Here is a 15,094-nt window from a genome sequence, read left to right on the forward strand (position 1 = left end):
AAAGCGCTTTAAAAATAAATTTTAAAAGCTTTATGTATACCTTGGTATATTCCACCTTCAGAAGGTCTAAGCCAGGTTTATCCGAGGAACTAATTAGATGAATGGGTGCTTTTTTACCTGTAACATACCACATGAAATACACAAGAGTTAGGGTAATTTCTGTTCTTTCAGAGAACCAAAGAATTTGTGCCTTTAACATAGGGTTTAACTTTCAACACCATTTGTTAAAATACATAACACCACCCAATATGAATCCCTGGTTTCTCTTTGTTAAGTCCAAAACAGCAAGTCTGTACCCCTTCTCCATCCAAAGATTGAGCACTAAGCTATTTATCTAATAAGCATTACAGTGGGAGTCTAGAGCTTATCACCTGTACCAGTGGGACAAGCACTGCCGATGTACAGCTGCATACTAAGTACTGTAACTGGAAAACTAGAACAAGGTTTGGATTTCAGTGAGCACATGAAACAGGAGAGCCACAGTTTCAGACTAACTGCTATATATGTACACACACTAGTATACTTCTCTTTCATTGCTTATTACCTCCAATTTCATAGTAATCCAAGCTTATTTTCTTTAAATAAGACACTGCTGCTAAATTATAGGTTCTGACAGTAGCTTCTGTCCCAAGATGCATCACATCAAATACAAGTATCGTTTCCTCAGACTTTTTTTGCCTGGTGAGTTCTACCAAAACCTGCAGGAACAATACACAGTTATACCATCTTTTCACATGTCATATTCTCACCATTCAAACCAACAATGAGAAAAGCACAAAATTAATGCCTTGTCTGCTTTACTGGAAGTATTATTTTTATTACAGAGTTAAAGTGTAAAAATAGAAAAAAAAACAGTGATTGTTTGATGTTGAGAGATATAAGTATCATAGAAATATTTTGGATTTGCTCTTTGCAAGTGACCTGCCTGGGTATTTACCTTGTTCTTCCAGTGCAAATTTTCCACACCCCACCCCCAAATTATAACTTGGTACTATTATTTTCTACCAAAAATACTCCAATAAGGGGCTTTTTTGCTGATTTTAATATATTTACATACTTTATCTGTGTTTACATGTTTTATTTATACATATACCACATATAAAAGAAATCATACACATACCATATATGAATTACTGAAACATAGAAATAGGTATGCATGTACATGTGTATTTTTTTGTTTGGTGGCTATGTTTTTGCATCCACTACATCTGGAGAACACTAGTAATAGAATACTGGATTTTTTTTTTAAATATTCTTTATGTAAAAGATAAAAATAGAATTAAAGAGACATACCTCTTTAATTTCAAACTTCAACTGAAGATCTGTCAGTTCCTCTTTAGCAAGTTCCTTATTTGTTATTTCTTCTCCTTTAACAAGTGACCTGTCAGTTGGTTCAGAACTTTCCTCAAAATCAAAATATTCTTCTTCAGAGTCTACAAAACAAATTATTTCCTCCTCAGTAAACTCCTTCCAGAAACAGGGGTAAATATCCCACACTCTCTTTCCCATTCCAATGGGATTTTAAACTGTATGAGCAGTTAAAACCTAATCTGACAAAGTATACTTTTTAGATCTATACTCCTTTCTTACCCCTTGGATGAAAAGTGAAGAAAATTAAAGCCCTATTTAGGAAAGCACTAGAGTTTAGCTGCATCATTAGACATTCAAAAACACATATAAGGAAAACCAGTTAAAAAGTAAGCTCCAGGAAACAAGTTCCCCAGGTTCCACTATAAGAAAGTTCTTCTCTAGAACAACCACAGAAGTAAATGCTCAAATCCGCAGCATCAATACAGTAACGTGCCATTTGTTATTCCAGTTCTGCATTTTCAGAAAATGGAGAGCTTTGCTAATGCAAAACACTCAGGACAATACACATGTTGTTTGTAACAGTCTGCTTTTGCCACATGTTGGCTGCTTAATGCAAGTGTACACATCCTTTAGACATGTTACCTTTTTATGTGCCCACTGCAAAGTATGTGGCCTGAAGTGGCAGCAGCAGCAGATGATTCATATTTGGCTAAATCCATTTTTAGATTTTAGTCAATTCTGAAACAACAGGTTCCTCAATACTCTCTGCTAAAAGATGTCTCATGACATCCTCATACAGTTGTTATTAATGGTTCGCATTTGAAGAGGTTGCTTATGCATAATATTAATTAATCCCCAATAAAGTTTTTTTTCTTTTTTAAAAAAGCAAGTTGTTTATTCTGAGGTAGCATCAACATCTTAATCAAATCATCTTGTGCACTTGAAGTTAGAGATGATCAATCATACTTATCTCTACTGTCCTTATAACACGTTTTAAGATCAATAGCAGCTTGAAAATGTTAACTATTCCCTAAGTTATGGCCTTCTTTTACAAAGCATATCTGTAGCTTCTTACCTGACACTATTTCTGCTAACAACTGGGGTGTATTAAGTAATCCTTTACTAACAACAGGAATTGTGGGAATAGCTTGTACCTAGAGGGAGGAAAAAAAGAAAAAAAGTAAATCACTATTTTAAAGTTCGTATAACTTCGCATGTTCAGTCATATGTTCTGATGATGATGCATGTTCCACCTTGCCTCCCCTATATTAGAAAGGTCAGTTTTGCTGGTACTTATATTGAAACCAGCAGGACAATGACAAAGGTTAAGCTAGCCTTGTTTGAATAAGCCCAGCATTTTCTGATGGCAAGTCATAATGAAGACACTTTGCCTAACTCAGCTTGGCAGCAGATCTCTTATTTCAAGTGAAAAATATCACAGACATTAGTAGGAATTCTTGCTTACAGTGATCACTTTAGTGATGTCGGGGTTTTTTAATTCAATTTTATTAGTTATAGTCAGTTTACCTTTGTGCTTGGAATTGACACAGATGACTTCTGAGGCAATGGAATGCTATCAATCAGATCAAAAATTGCCTTGATTTTCTGGTCAGAAAGTCTGACGTGCACCAAAGGAAGTCCTCCTGACACTTTAAACCTTTTTTAAAAAAAAATTGATTAAACTCCATGACAAAAAAGCACATACCAATTCTTGATTTAATTCTTACCAATACCTATACTTCTATATAAAGATCACATCACAGTAAAGCTAGTGATTCTGCATTAAAAACAGGTTTTGGATGCAGTTTAAACAGTACACTTAGTAACCAGTGAAGGTGAGCAGGGAACTACTAGACAAAAAAAAGGTTTTGCAAAAAGTAGTAAGCTACTTCTATTTCTTAAGTTAATACCTTCAAATTATAAAGCGTAACTGAACCTTTGGGGAAAATAGAATTTTATTTTCTGTAAGTACACAGTAATTAAAAAGAAGTAATTTCAACATTAATATATTACTTTGCCATCCTGATATCTCTCTCCACCATCGATTTTGCCAACTGTACATGAATATCCATAGGCTGTAATACGTGCAAAGTTGATGGATGTTGAAAACGAGCCTTCTTCCAGTCTTCACCTAAAAATGTTCAGTAAATTTAGATAAAAAAAACCATCGCTTCCTAATTGATTTAATTAAGGTATCATTAAAGTAATCAAATGGCATCACTAGGAAAGGATAAAGAACCCATTCACAAAGTAGAAAAACTTAGAACAATTTGGGTAAAGCATTTTAAGAGCTTTTGAATCTATTTTCACTAGTTCTTAAAAATATATTGCCTTAGCAGCCTTAAGCCCAATTCTACACTAAAAAATGCATTTAAATATAGAACCCTAAAAAAAAAAAAGAATAGATAGCTAGATAGATAAATATATGGATAGATAAATATAAAACAGTAAGTTAGCATTTTGTTGACGGCACAAACTCATATCCAAATGAAGTATCAAGGCAAATTTTACTTGTGTTTTCCTGCATATGACAGAAAACACAATAGTTCTATGCATCCTTGCTTTCTGGCATCAAAGTAAAGGGGTGACACACAAGTCCAAACAAAGAGTAAGCAGCTGTTTGAAGAGAAACTAACTAATTTTTTTCCACAGTTTAATACCATACATCTATCTTTTAGTTAACTACTGGGTTTGGTTTGCCTTTTTTCTTTAAAAAAACATATTTACTTATTACAAATAGGTAGCCTTTATCAATCTCTTGAGTAAACAGTAACCATGTTGTTTTGTTACCTGCTCTTCCAAAAAGAAGTTGCACATTTTTTATTTCCACATCAAACTTGTCATAAGCTTTGTCCATAATCTCCTCTAAAGATGAAAAGCTAGAAGCTTGACCACTGCCTTGATTTATGCTGTTCAGCTAAACACAGAAAGGACAAGATAAAGTTAAGTCTAAAACTTACATACATGTGCTGTTAATTCTAGTGAAGATGAAAAAGATGACTCATAGGAGTTTATGATTGACGTTTGGACTCTTACAGAGAAGAGATCTTAATTCATTTTACACTTATCCAGAATAAGTAGATTTTATTTTTGTCACTTCTATCAATCCACTCAATTCAAGTTATGCAAAAAGAATTTTTCTTTTTAGTTTACAAGTCTACTGCTGGAGTACAACTAAAATAAATATTTAATCAGTCAGCTAAAATCAGTTAAATTATTGTAATCTTTCAATTTTATAGGAACAAGGAAATCAACTTTCAACACCAAGAGAAAAATTATATTCTCTTTTATTAATAAAAAGCTATCATTTCACAAAAAAGGAAAAAAGTTCATATGTTTTGCTGAAGAAATTAAAGATATTAAATGATAAGCTATTACAATCATGATTACAAAATGACAGTGTTTCCTGGGGAGATCAGCTAGTACAAGTATACCAAAGACAATTTAACAGCCCTGAACATTGACCAAATTGCTGACCCAAATCTATTTGTTAAGAAACACAGTAAGTTAAAACACAGTCATACAGACGATCATCTTTGCCTTCTGAAAACAAGACAGTTTCAAATGACAGCTATGTTAAGAGAAAAGAATATTTTCTTCCTCTGAGCTCATAAGAGAGGTCATTTATATACCTGAAATGTACCAAAGTCCAAAATCAGTAAATCTGATTTTTCATGGTAAAAACCCGTCTGTGGAACCACAAGGTAGGAAGGTTTCAGATTAATCTTCAAGTCAAGGACTTTCCGCATCTCAATAATATGAGCTAATCCTTAAATAAAAAGGAAGGGACATTAAAACTGAAACACTATTCACAAGTGAAACATTTGTGCCAGTCAACATATAAAGAAATGCTATCTATCTGAAAGATAATGCATCTTGAGTAAAGCTTTACTTCTATAATATTCTACTTATTTCTCAACTAAACTCAATGCTCCCCCCTACAAAACATCCACTAATCCTCCAAGTCAAAAACTCAAGTTAAAAACCCAATCATACTATTTGGCCAGCAATCAAAACATAAGCAAAGTGTTTAGAAAATTATATTGAAACATTTTAAGACATTCAGGGGCTCACCTCAGGAGAGATTTGTTATTATCTTACCTGTAGCAGTTCTTTCCTTGATTTCTTCAAGCTTCATTAATGTGGCTGATGTTAATCTTTCAAGATCCATTCCCTTACTTGTCTGAAAGAATTCTACCATCGCATTTATTGTTCTCTTTTCAGAAAAAGACAAACGAGAATTATCAATATACACAGAAGTCACTCAGTAAAAACCTAAAAATAGATCTTGACAGAGCAAAGAGAAAAATGGCAGAGAAAGGAGAATCAGAAAAAGAGGTAAGATGTTTGGTTACTACTCACTGCATCATATTTTATTTCCACAGGCTGTGATTCAATAGCAAGACTCTGGTCAGCAGTACTATCCTCTGGGTTAATGTTAAACTCTATCTGAAGTAGAGAAGACTTGCTATCCCCTATGGAAGCCACAAGAGATGGTACAATGTTTTCTTGTCTCAGGCCTGTAACATACCAGTTTTCAAGCTTTGCTTCAACCCTAAAGATGATGAATAGTTGAATATACTTAATTAGAATACAGAAGAGCTCCATCTAGGAAAGACAAGCAAGATGAGAAAGCCTTTGATAAAGCCAAACATGACTAGCTTCATAGGACTAACATAGCACATAGTTAAGAAATTGTTACACTGATATATTGGAAAAATAAATAGAAGGCAAGTTGTTCACAGCGATACAACTGTGGTATTTCCTTTTTACCTTCTTTTATCTGCAAGGTGGAGTGAATATAACTTTCAGTTCATGTTTATTAAGAGAATCAGTTGCAAGAGAAAAGAAATGCAGAATATTTATGCTACAGGTGAAAAGGAGATAACTAAGATTTAACTATTACATATTGATTTCAAAAATCAGTTACGGGCTTGTTTTGGTGCAAATGGGTATTCTTTACTGACAGCTTTCCTGACAACAGCGTTAAGTGGAGTCAGCAGAAAAACGTCTCTGAAAGAACACCATGTGAACATCACCAAACCACACAAACTTCATTAGTCCTTAGAAATACCTATTAAATACAAAACTGATTTTTGGGTCCTGGATATCCACCATCAGAAACCCTGACTTTGGGAGGCAACACAGTTTGGGCATATTCAGTACCACAAGCTTGGCTCCACTGAGAATTACATTTTTCCAGAAACTGAAAATCAACTAAATTACATGGCATGCATTCACGTAAAACATTCTCAAAACTCTTTTTATTTTTGTGCAGCGTTCAGGCTGCACGTTTAACATTCCCCAAAATGTTTTTGAGCAAAAATATTTCAAGAGTCAGCAGCTGAGCTGGTGATCTTATGCATAATGTCAGAAGATGAAGGAACTGCAAATGAAAGCATGAAAATCACACAGACTCATTTTCCAGACACTGAAAATCTTATTCATTGACTGCATAATCCACTAATTTGTGTGCAATATTTCTGGTGTGCCTTCTCTTAAAACACAGGAAGGACTCCATTTCCTACATGCTGGTCAATCTCCTACCCACAATACACAGACACAGCTTTTTGTCTCTCTAGGAAGTAAGTAACACATTCAGTAGCTTGGCTGGAGTGTGTTACCCAGAGCATTTCATACTGCTTAGGTATCACTTCCCAAAAGTAATATTCTGCACTTTAACATCTGGATTCAAGAAAGAGCTTATTATTGTTTATGAAGACTAACAAATAGTATTCCTTTCTTCACTTCATTCTACGTTATTTATTATGTCCATAAATTTAAAAGTCAATATAAAACATAATGCACTACCCAAGAAAAGATATAAACAGTGGGGGAGGCAGGGGGAGTTGGGGAGGAGTGGGGAGAGGAAGAAAATACCAATCCAATTACTTAATGGCTTGTGCTCCTGGGCGCTGTGATATTTTGGTACTCAGATCAATTATCTGTACTTTAAGAGTTTCTGCCACATTTCTGTCTTCTTTAATTATAAGAGAAGTGCTTAACAGCTTCAGTGTCACAACATGGGCAACATACTAGTGAGAAGGACAGAGAAAATTGAAATTAGTCACCTTGATATGAACAATTTTTCTGAACTCCTAATTTCAACCAATCTAATGAAATGTGGTATTTAAAGCTATTCCAGTTTTTTTCTGGAAACCAAACTATCCTTATGTAGGAAGCGAAACACAGAGTCTTTATCTTCTTTTAACCTTTATCAGTCATTTCTTTAACATAAAACAGTGTATCTCAACAAATGCAGAGCATATATATTCTGTATTGCTTTTCAGGATTCAGGCAAGTTTTTTTAAACCATGAAAGCAAGCATAGCTAAACTACGCTCAGTAGAGAGCTAGCAAGATCAACAAACAAAATCATCATAACCCCATCAAGTAACTACATTTTAGAAGACATTGCATATATGCCTTTGTCATTCTTGCTGATGAATATCATCTCTCGACCTTGTCAAGAAAGGAAAGGGTTTTGGCTTCTTGACACATGTACCATTTTATGACTTGTCAATCAGCAACTTCGGAAGAATCAAATACTTCTTATCTGAATTTGAAGGCTGCATCTTTCTTCAGGGTATTGAAAGAGATGAAAGCACCTTTACATTTAATTTGGCCAAATTAAAAACAGAAGTTTTTCTACAAAGGTAAGCAAGGAAAGCGTGAAACAAAGGGGAAAAAAAAAAAAAAAAAAGACGACCAGTACTAGGCATTGTTTGAGATGCGTCTCCTCTTTGTTGGCAAGAGATGCTTGCTGCTGCTCTACTCTTTTCAGTTTGACAGGAACAAAAGTTCATAGAAAAGTACAAGGCCTCCATGTTGCCACTCAAACAGTTCTGAGCTTCCCTGTTTGAGGCACATGTAAGCTTGAGAAATTTATACTGAGAGAAACCTTACCATTTCACTTTTTAGTTGTCTACTTTCTAGCTTTCTTCCTATAAACCCTCTCAAGAATACTATACCTGTAAAGATTCATCTTTTATTCCTTTGCCAAAAAATATCTGTCACGAACCTTTTTTTTCATTTTATGCTTTCCTTTGTGTAGTAGAAAAAAGTACAACTGAAATCTCCTAATTTTAATCATTAGGAAAAATGTTTTAATAGAAACATAACATGATTCTTCTAACAAAAGCATCCCTGAAAGTTACAAACATTGGGTCAAACAAGAAATAATCAGATGATAATGTTCACGTTTATATAAACAACAACTATTCAATTATCAAAATCAAACTGACTTTGGATTTGGATTTAAAAAAAAAAATCAAAACAAAAACACACCAACCAAAAAAACATCACCAAAAAGACCATACAGAGTAATTGAGTTTTCACCACAAGAGGTAGCACGAAATAGATGCAATGAAAAAGCTAACATAGAATCTTTTTTCATTTACAGTTAGCTTTTTTCATTCTCTTCCAAGTAGTAAATAGGCATCTATCATCTAATTACTGTCACTTGTAAATCTCTCCAGATTAGGGCTGTGCACAAAGCAGAACATCAAAGAAAACATTAGACGTTCTATGTGTTTTCTGAATAAACCTTTTTTTTTTTAATCTTCTTTGTACGTTCGACATAGATTTGACTTGCACTGACACACATTCTACTGCTAATCTCAAGGCTAACATGCCTGGAGAAGAGAAGGCTCTGGGGAGACCTTATAGTAGTCTTTTAGTACTTAGAGTGGGCCTACAGGAAAGCTGGGAGGGACTCTTATCAGGGAGTGGAGCAACGGTTTTAAACTGAAAGAGGGGAGATTTAGATTAGATATTAGGAAGAAATTCTTTACCGTGAGGGTGGTGAGACACTGTCCCCCGTTGCCCAGAGAAGCTGTGGATGCCCCATCCCTGGAGGTGTTCAAGGCCAGGCTGGACGGGGCTTTGGGCAACCTGGTCTAGTGGGAGGTGCCCCTGCCTGTTTCAGGCGGTTGAAAATAGATAACCCTGAAGGTCCCTTCCAACTCAAACCATTCTATGATTCCATGATTCTATGCATCAGAAAGGTGTTTTGGTTTGTTTGTTTTTCAACCATCTCCATAAGAAGTTGCTTACCTGCTTTGGTAAGGAAAGGTGATGGGAGCTGTCACTATATCCAATAGCAGTAAAAAGCTTAGCTTTCTCTTCTGGTGTCATTATTTCATCAATCGCTAAAAAACAAAAACACACAAAAATTTGCACTTTAATTAGTAACAATAAGCATTTTTCCTCCCATTTGTTTTCTATTGTACTTAAGTTCTGCTGACACATTTCTTTGACTCTTCATAGTGCACTAAGTTCCATATTGTAAAAATTTACACAGAAGCAGTCTTCGTATATGGCATTTCATAGGTAGCACAGAAATCAATACAATTTATGTTACAAGACTACACATAATTCTCAATGACAAAAATAGCTTTGAGGAATACTATTACAACAAAACTCTGGTCCACACAGCAAATCACCAGAATACAGTATTCCAATCGTCAGGTACTACCCTACAGCTATAAACTCCATACTCTTCTCCTTACCAAGATTCCTAAATGCTTACGGCCATTTCAGAAGTATACCTTATTTGCCAGCTCAATATTCATAACAGTAAGTAATACTATAAAATGGCTCAATACTGCATTGCACTGTTTATGCCATGCTCTCTCATTTTGTTTAATAGAAAGCAAAACATACTATAACTTTCTTCTTAACGTATATAAAAATTTAAAGTTTCTATATAAGTTCGTGCATTACAGTCTACACCTACTTTCAGGAACTAGTGATTCTTCATCTTCCTTTTTCCTAGATTCTCTTTTACCCCAGAAACCACTAAACCATCCTCCGCTTTTTTTTTCTGCTTCAGTGGTTTTCTTCTTCAGTAGTTTTTGTCCTGATCTTATTGTCTACAAACCAGACATTAAAACAGATAATTAAAAGTTACTACCTATTTTGTTTTTCTGTAAATAATACACGTATGTATGCATGTTCAACAGACATTTAACTGATGGACAGCAACACCACCCTGCAAGGGAATAAGAGCACTTTCACTCACCAGACAGAAGCAAAAAGAGGATCAGAGGTGGGGGTGGAGGTGGGGTGTGTGTGTGCACACTCATGTGTGTGTAAACAACCATGTATCACTTTCACTTTGGGCAGCCTTTTTCTACAAATTTCACTAGGATTTAGACTACAAAAAACCAGGAACCACATGAAAAGACAGTATTTAACAGGATACAGGAAGCAATCACATTCCTGAAATCCAGTAGTAACAAACCTGAACGCTGATCCTGTACCATTACCATACCATGTATTCAAAACTTCTAATTTGTACTCAGGCTTTCATTTTGCATTTTAAAAATCAAGGTCTAACCACAAACACCTCAAAAATAAGAAACATCAGTATTATTTTTTCATCTTCATTTTACATACATTCTAGATGTATATAACAGAGGCTACGTCGGCATGAACAGTAATTATACGATGCAACAACAGAGGTTAATTTTCATGTTAGGAAAATAGCTACTAGTAGCATGCTTCTCACAAGACGACTATTCTGAGCTTGCCTTCTGTATGCCAGGTGGTTTTGTTCTTAACTGCATGTAACACACTTTTCAAAATGATATAACATGCAACTCCTTGTTAAGCGTCACAAATTATTTCAAAAATAAAATGCAGCTAGAGACTTCATCTACCTTTTAACAATTCTCTGAGTTGTTTTTTAACTAGATTGGCTGTACCCTAAAAAGAGAGTATATAAAGGTAGGATGGAAACAGCTGCACATGTTTGATCTTGAACAGCTGCAGAACCAGCCCTGAAATAACAGAAGTCAAAGGAGAAAAAGAATCATTAAATCATCATCATTAGACAATTGCCTGAATGGTACAACATGGGTAGCATAACACTGTGCACACACGCTGGTAGGTTTTTGGAACTGGTTTCTAGTTCAGAAATTGATTTACTTATTCTTGTCCTGAAAGGATAGGAAACTTGCCTTTCCACCTCCCTGTCCAATCATACTCAGCACAAATTTTTTCAAGATACCATCATGACAAAAACATCCCATTTGAAGCGTTACAATATTAACGAACAAAAACTATTTCTTACCTCAACTTGTGCTTGTTGTCTTGCTAAGACTATATTGAAAACATCAAGCTTTCTTTCCAGGTCCTGTAAAAATGTATGATTAAATCATTTCCCTCAAACACATTTAGGAAAGGCTCACTACTACAAATTCTCTACCAGCTCCTTTGTATTTACACTCCAATTTCTTTCTAGACCTGCTTCTTTCTTTCAAGGGTATACCTGCCCTCCCCCAGAAGCTCACTAGTAGATGAAACCTTATTTTAGGCAATCTAATGTGTTGTGTTTTGGGGTTGTTTTTTTTTGTTTTGGTTTGGGTTTTTTTGTGGGTTTTTTTTTGTTTTGTTTGTTTGTTTTTTAAGATTAACCTTGCACTTCATTAAATGTCCAAGTTCATTAATCCACAACCAAAAAGGGTTTATTTAAATGGCACCTTACTAGTTTTTTTTTTTCTTTCCACAACAGGTTACACTGAACTTTAGATTAAAGTGGTATTGTCACAGAACCCTTGTGCAACCACCAACCTTGATTACGGTCATGTATATTTAAAGATTTAATAAAGGCACCAAAACATACTTTCTCCAAAGAAAAAAACAACACATACCTGAATTTGCTTCTGTGTTTCTTCTGACAGTTTACTTTGTGTCAGCTTGTTCTTGTACATATTTTTGTAACTCTTCAGAAGCTGCCTATGCTGTTTTATGTTACTCCATGACCACATTTGAGAATGTCTTTTAATGTGAACTTCAAGAACACTGTTACCTGCGTATTTCCACCTACAATGATTCCACGCTTGTGAGTAACTTCATTTCATTTGTGCATTACAACTTAAAATTTGCAGAAGCAGCTTATCAATATGCAAACACTTTGTTCATTACTTGCCATTTGAGTGACCTTTTTTATGAACATTTTAATGGTTTCAACATCACTTTTCAAAAATTGACTGAGGGCTTGTATTTAATGCCTGAAGAACTATAATCTACATTCTCTATTGAATTCTGCATGTTTGCGAATTTGGGCTGTAACGGCATTATGTACACTTAAGTAAAGTACTTGGATAATTAGCATCAGTTAGTACTTAGAAAAAAACCCACAATAATGTCTATCAACTTAAAACTTTAAAAATTACGGTTGGCTTTAAACATTTAAACTAAACTAAAATTTAAACTAAAAACTTTAAAAAGTACATGTTTCCATTGTAATACATTTGGTAATTCTTTTTCTTTAGTCTTTCTAAAATTACTTTCTAATCTCCAGAGACAGCATTGGTATTTAGTTCACAGATTCTGAGGACCAGGGTTAGCTTTGCAAGTCAGATTTTCATTACTTTGTTCTTTCACATGTTCTCTTCTGCAAGCCTTTTCTACTTGGCTAAGCAAAGGTCTGTGGAAGTCATAACAATATATGCAATCTAGTTTTAAAACTACATTTAACCACAATGGAGAATGAAGAGACCGGAGAGGACTCCAGCATCTCCCAAAGAATGCACAAACGTACAGAGCTTACCATTGTCTAGCATTTTTATGGAGAGGTACATTTGGCCTAAATCTTCTGTATGGTGTATTGCGAACCATGTAATCTATGGACTCCAGAAGGTCTATCACACTGAGGTACTAAACACACAAAAACATGTTTCTTAGCAGAGGTTCAGATTTTGTGGCAAGCAGTGCTTAAAGTACATGTATACTATGGTCTTCAGTATTCCCGGAACCATACAGAAATTTAAGCCTATGCATTTTCATCAGTATGTAAAAGTGGATCAACTACACCCATTGCTCTCAAAGCACACCACCGTATGAACTTCTGGTTTCCTTGGAGAAAAACAATTGGCATTTCTCTTACCCTGCTCAGTACAAAGGCTCGTGCTTTCTCAAACCAACTATACTCTCTTTGTTTGTCAATACACAACCTCCCCAATTTTAGAACTGCCTTTGCATTAGTTAACCTTATTGGTATTGTTCTGAACTCAGATTACACTCTGACATCAATAAGAGCTAAAAAGCTATCTAGCAAACCAACTGTAAATTATCACTGACTAAATGAAAATCATCACTAGCATTGCTGGGGAGTTCCTTGCTACTTCAGCAGTCTTTGTTGCCAAAGCCAATATACTCCATTCGTTCCTTTGCTTGTATCTTGGATGAATACAGATCAGAGGGTCCACAGATAACAGGGTCAGAGTGTCGGGATCTAGCACCTGGAATTGACTGTTATGCAAAGGGAAAACACTTTTCCCACAGCTACTGCTAAACAGTTTAGACAGTCTACTCACGTATAACCATAAAATTACCAAAGAATGTTGTCCAACAAAAAAATCCTACAGTTCATCACAAACACCGAAATAGGTGATACGGATACCAAGACAACTTACCTGTGGCTTAGTGAATTCAATGACAATTCTCTGTACTTCCACATTACAATCAATCTTGGGAGTTTTTAGTTCTACTTCTGCATATGGGTTGATATACAGTCTTGCAGAGGCTGATACTGGTCTAAAAACTTGATAAAAAAATTGAGATTAATTTTATGTTTACAATTAAAGTACTTATTTCCACTCCCTGATATATCAGCCACTTTGTACTGATAATGTATACACTCAAGACCCACAAAATCAGGACGTAATTCTCACCAAAAATTAGGTTACCCAGCAGTAGTCAAAAAGCATACAAGCTCATACGTTCTATTATGTTTAGGTTTTTGCAAAATAAAGTTAGTCTGGGCATGCCTGCATGATTAGGTCAGGCTGTTGTATACTAACATGCTCAGAACAGTTTATATTCACTCATTCCTAGCTTACTTACTGTACTCGTAGTCTCGAGGCTTGTTACCACTACATGGAATTCCTCTTTTCAGCTGATCCTGTAAAGGAATATGACACTGTCTAGCAATTGCTGAAGAGCATCACTTGTTTACAGTTCTCTAAACTTTGAGTAGACCAACTTAAGTTCCCATGTATTTTGCAAGGGCCTCCTCCCCCTAAATGGGAAAGCTAAGATAGCAGAAGCACTTAAGAGTGAAGGGTTTAAATACATCAGATTAAAAAGTTTATCTAAGTTTCTCATATCAAGTGAAAGGTTAGTAGAAGTTTTATTCAGCTTCTGTCTAAATCTTGCAATAACAACTAGTGTATGTTAATTTAGAAACATATAGCTCATGTGTACACTCAAACATGTGGCATAATAGATCAAACATTTGTTTTTAAACTCCTTAAGGGTACCAGGAGTATCTACTCGCATTCTACCCTTCCGCATTTTTAGCGCGTAAGGAGGCCACTTGAGCCTTCTGGTATTCTGCAGGTACAAGAGGAATTAAAGACAGAAAGAAGGCAGGAAAATAACAGAACAGCCCAAGAGGCCTGAGAAATATCATGCTAGAACCAAGTCTTAATTCAAAATGAGGTCTGTCTGATGCTATAATTCTTCAGGAATTTATTGAGAATGCTATATTCGAGCCCAAACATTTTATCTAGTTTCAGAATTGCAATGGCACAATCAGTTAAAGCGAGAGGGCTGCTTTTAGGAAGATGTACATATTAGCTATTACATCAAGGCAGATGAAGTGCTTGTCCCCATTTTATTTTATAAAGACTATCAATATTAAGAGTTGTTTTCACAAAGAAAATATTTTGTAACCACAAATTTCTTCAACCTAATGTTTTTCCGAGTTCCTTATTTAAAAACTGGTTTGTATTTTATAAAAGGTGCAATTTCTCATTTAAAATATTTGTATTTCA

General features: G+C 35.1%; 1 protein-coding gene across 3 annotated transcripts in view; it reads right to left on the bottom strand.

Moving 5' to 3' along the window:
* Nucleotides 1-15,094, bottom strand: part of VPS13C (vacuolar protein sorting 13 homolog C) — a 103,282-nt gene that overhangs the window by 67,872 nt on the left and 20,316 nt on the right. For all 3 annotated transcript variants that reach the window (XM_054214145.1, XM_054214143.1, XM_054214142.1), the window contains exons 10-27: nucleotides 14,163-14,220; nucleotides 13,733-13,860; nucleotides 12,868-12,974; nucleotides 11,966-12,137; nucleotides 11,386-11,448; nucleotides 10,048-10,183; nucleotides 9,366-9,460; nucleotides 7,204-7,346; nucleotides 5,674-5,866; nucleotides 5,413-5,527; nucleotides 4,944-5,080; nucleotides 4,102-4,228; nucleotides 3,325-3,442; nucleotides 2,839-2,968; nucleotides 2,387-2,465; nucleotides 1,294-1,433; nucleotides 545-698; nucleotides 41-117 (exon numbers count right to left, since the gene is read on the bottom strand). In XM_054214145.1, the coding sequence (XP_054070120.1) occupies nucleotides 41-117; nucleotides 545-698; nucleotides 1,294-1,433; nucleotides 2,387-2,465; nucleotides 2,839-2,968; nucleotides 3,325-3,442; nucleotides 4,102-4,228; nucleotides 4,944-5,080; nucleotides 5,413-5,527; nucleotides 5,674-5,866; nucleotides 7,204-7,346; nucleotides 9,366-9,460; nucleotides 10,048-10,183; nucleotides 11,386-11,448; nucleotides 11,966-12,137; nucleotides 12,868-12,974; nucleotides 13,733-13,860; nucleotides 14,163-14,220 (2,172 nt within the window). The remainder of the gene's footprint in view (nucleotides 1-40; nucleotides 118-544; nucleotides 699-1,293; nucleotides 1,434-2,386; nucleotides 2,466-2,838; nucleotides 2,969-3,324; nucleotides 3,443-4,101; nucleotides 4,229-4,943; nucleotides 5,081-5,412; nucleotides 5,528-5,673; nucleotides 5,867-7,203; nucleotides 7,347-9,365; nucleotides 9,461-10,047; nucleotides 10,184-11,385; nucleotides 11,449-11,965; nucleotides 12,138-12,867; nucleotides 12,975-13,732; nucleotides 13,861-14,162; nucleotides 14,221-15,094) is intronic.

This window comes from Rissa tridactyla, chromosome 9 (assembly GCF_028500815.1).
Source record: "Rissa tridactyla isolate bRisTri1 chromosome 9, bRisTri1.patW.cur.20221130, whole genome shotgun sequence".
In the NCBI taxonomy this organism is placed as follows: domain Eukaryota; kingdom Metazoa; phylum Chordata; class Aves; order Charadriiformes; family Laridae; genus Rissa; species Rissa tridactyla.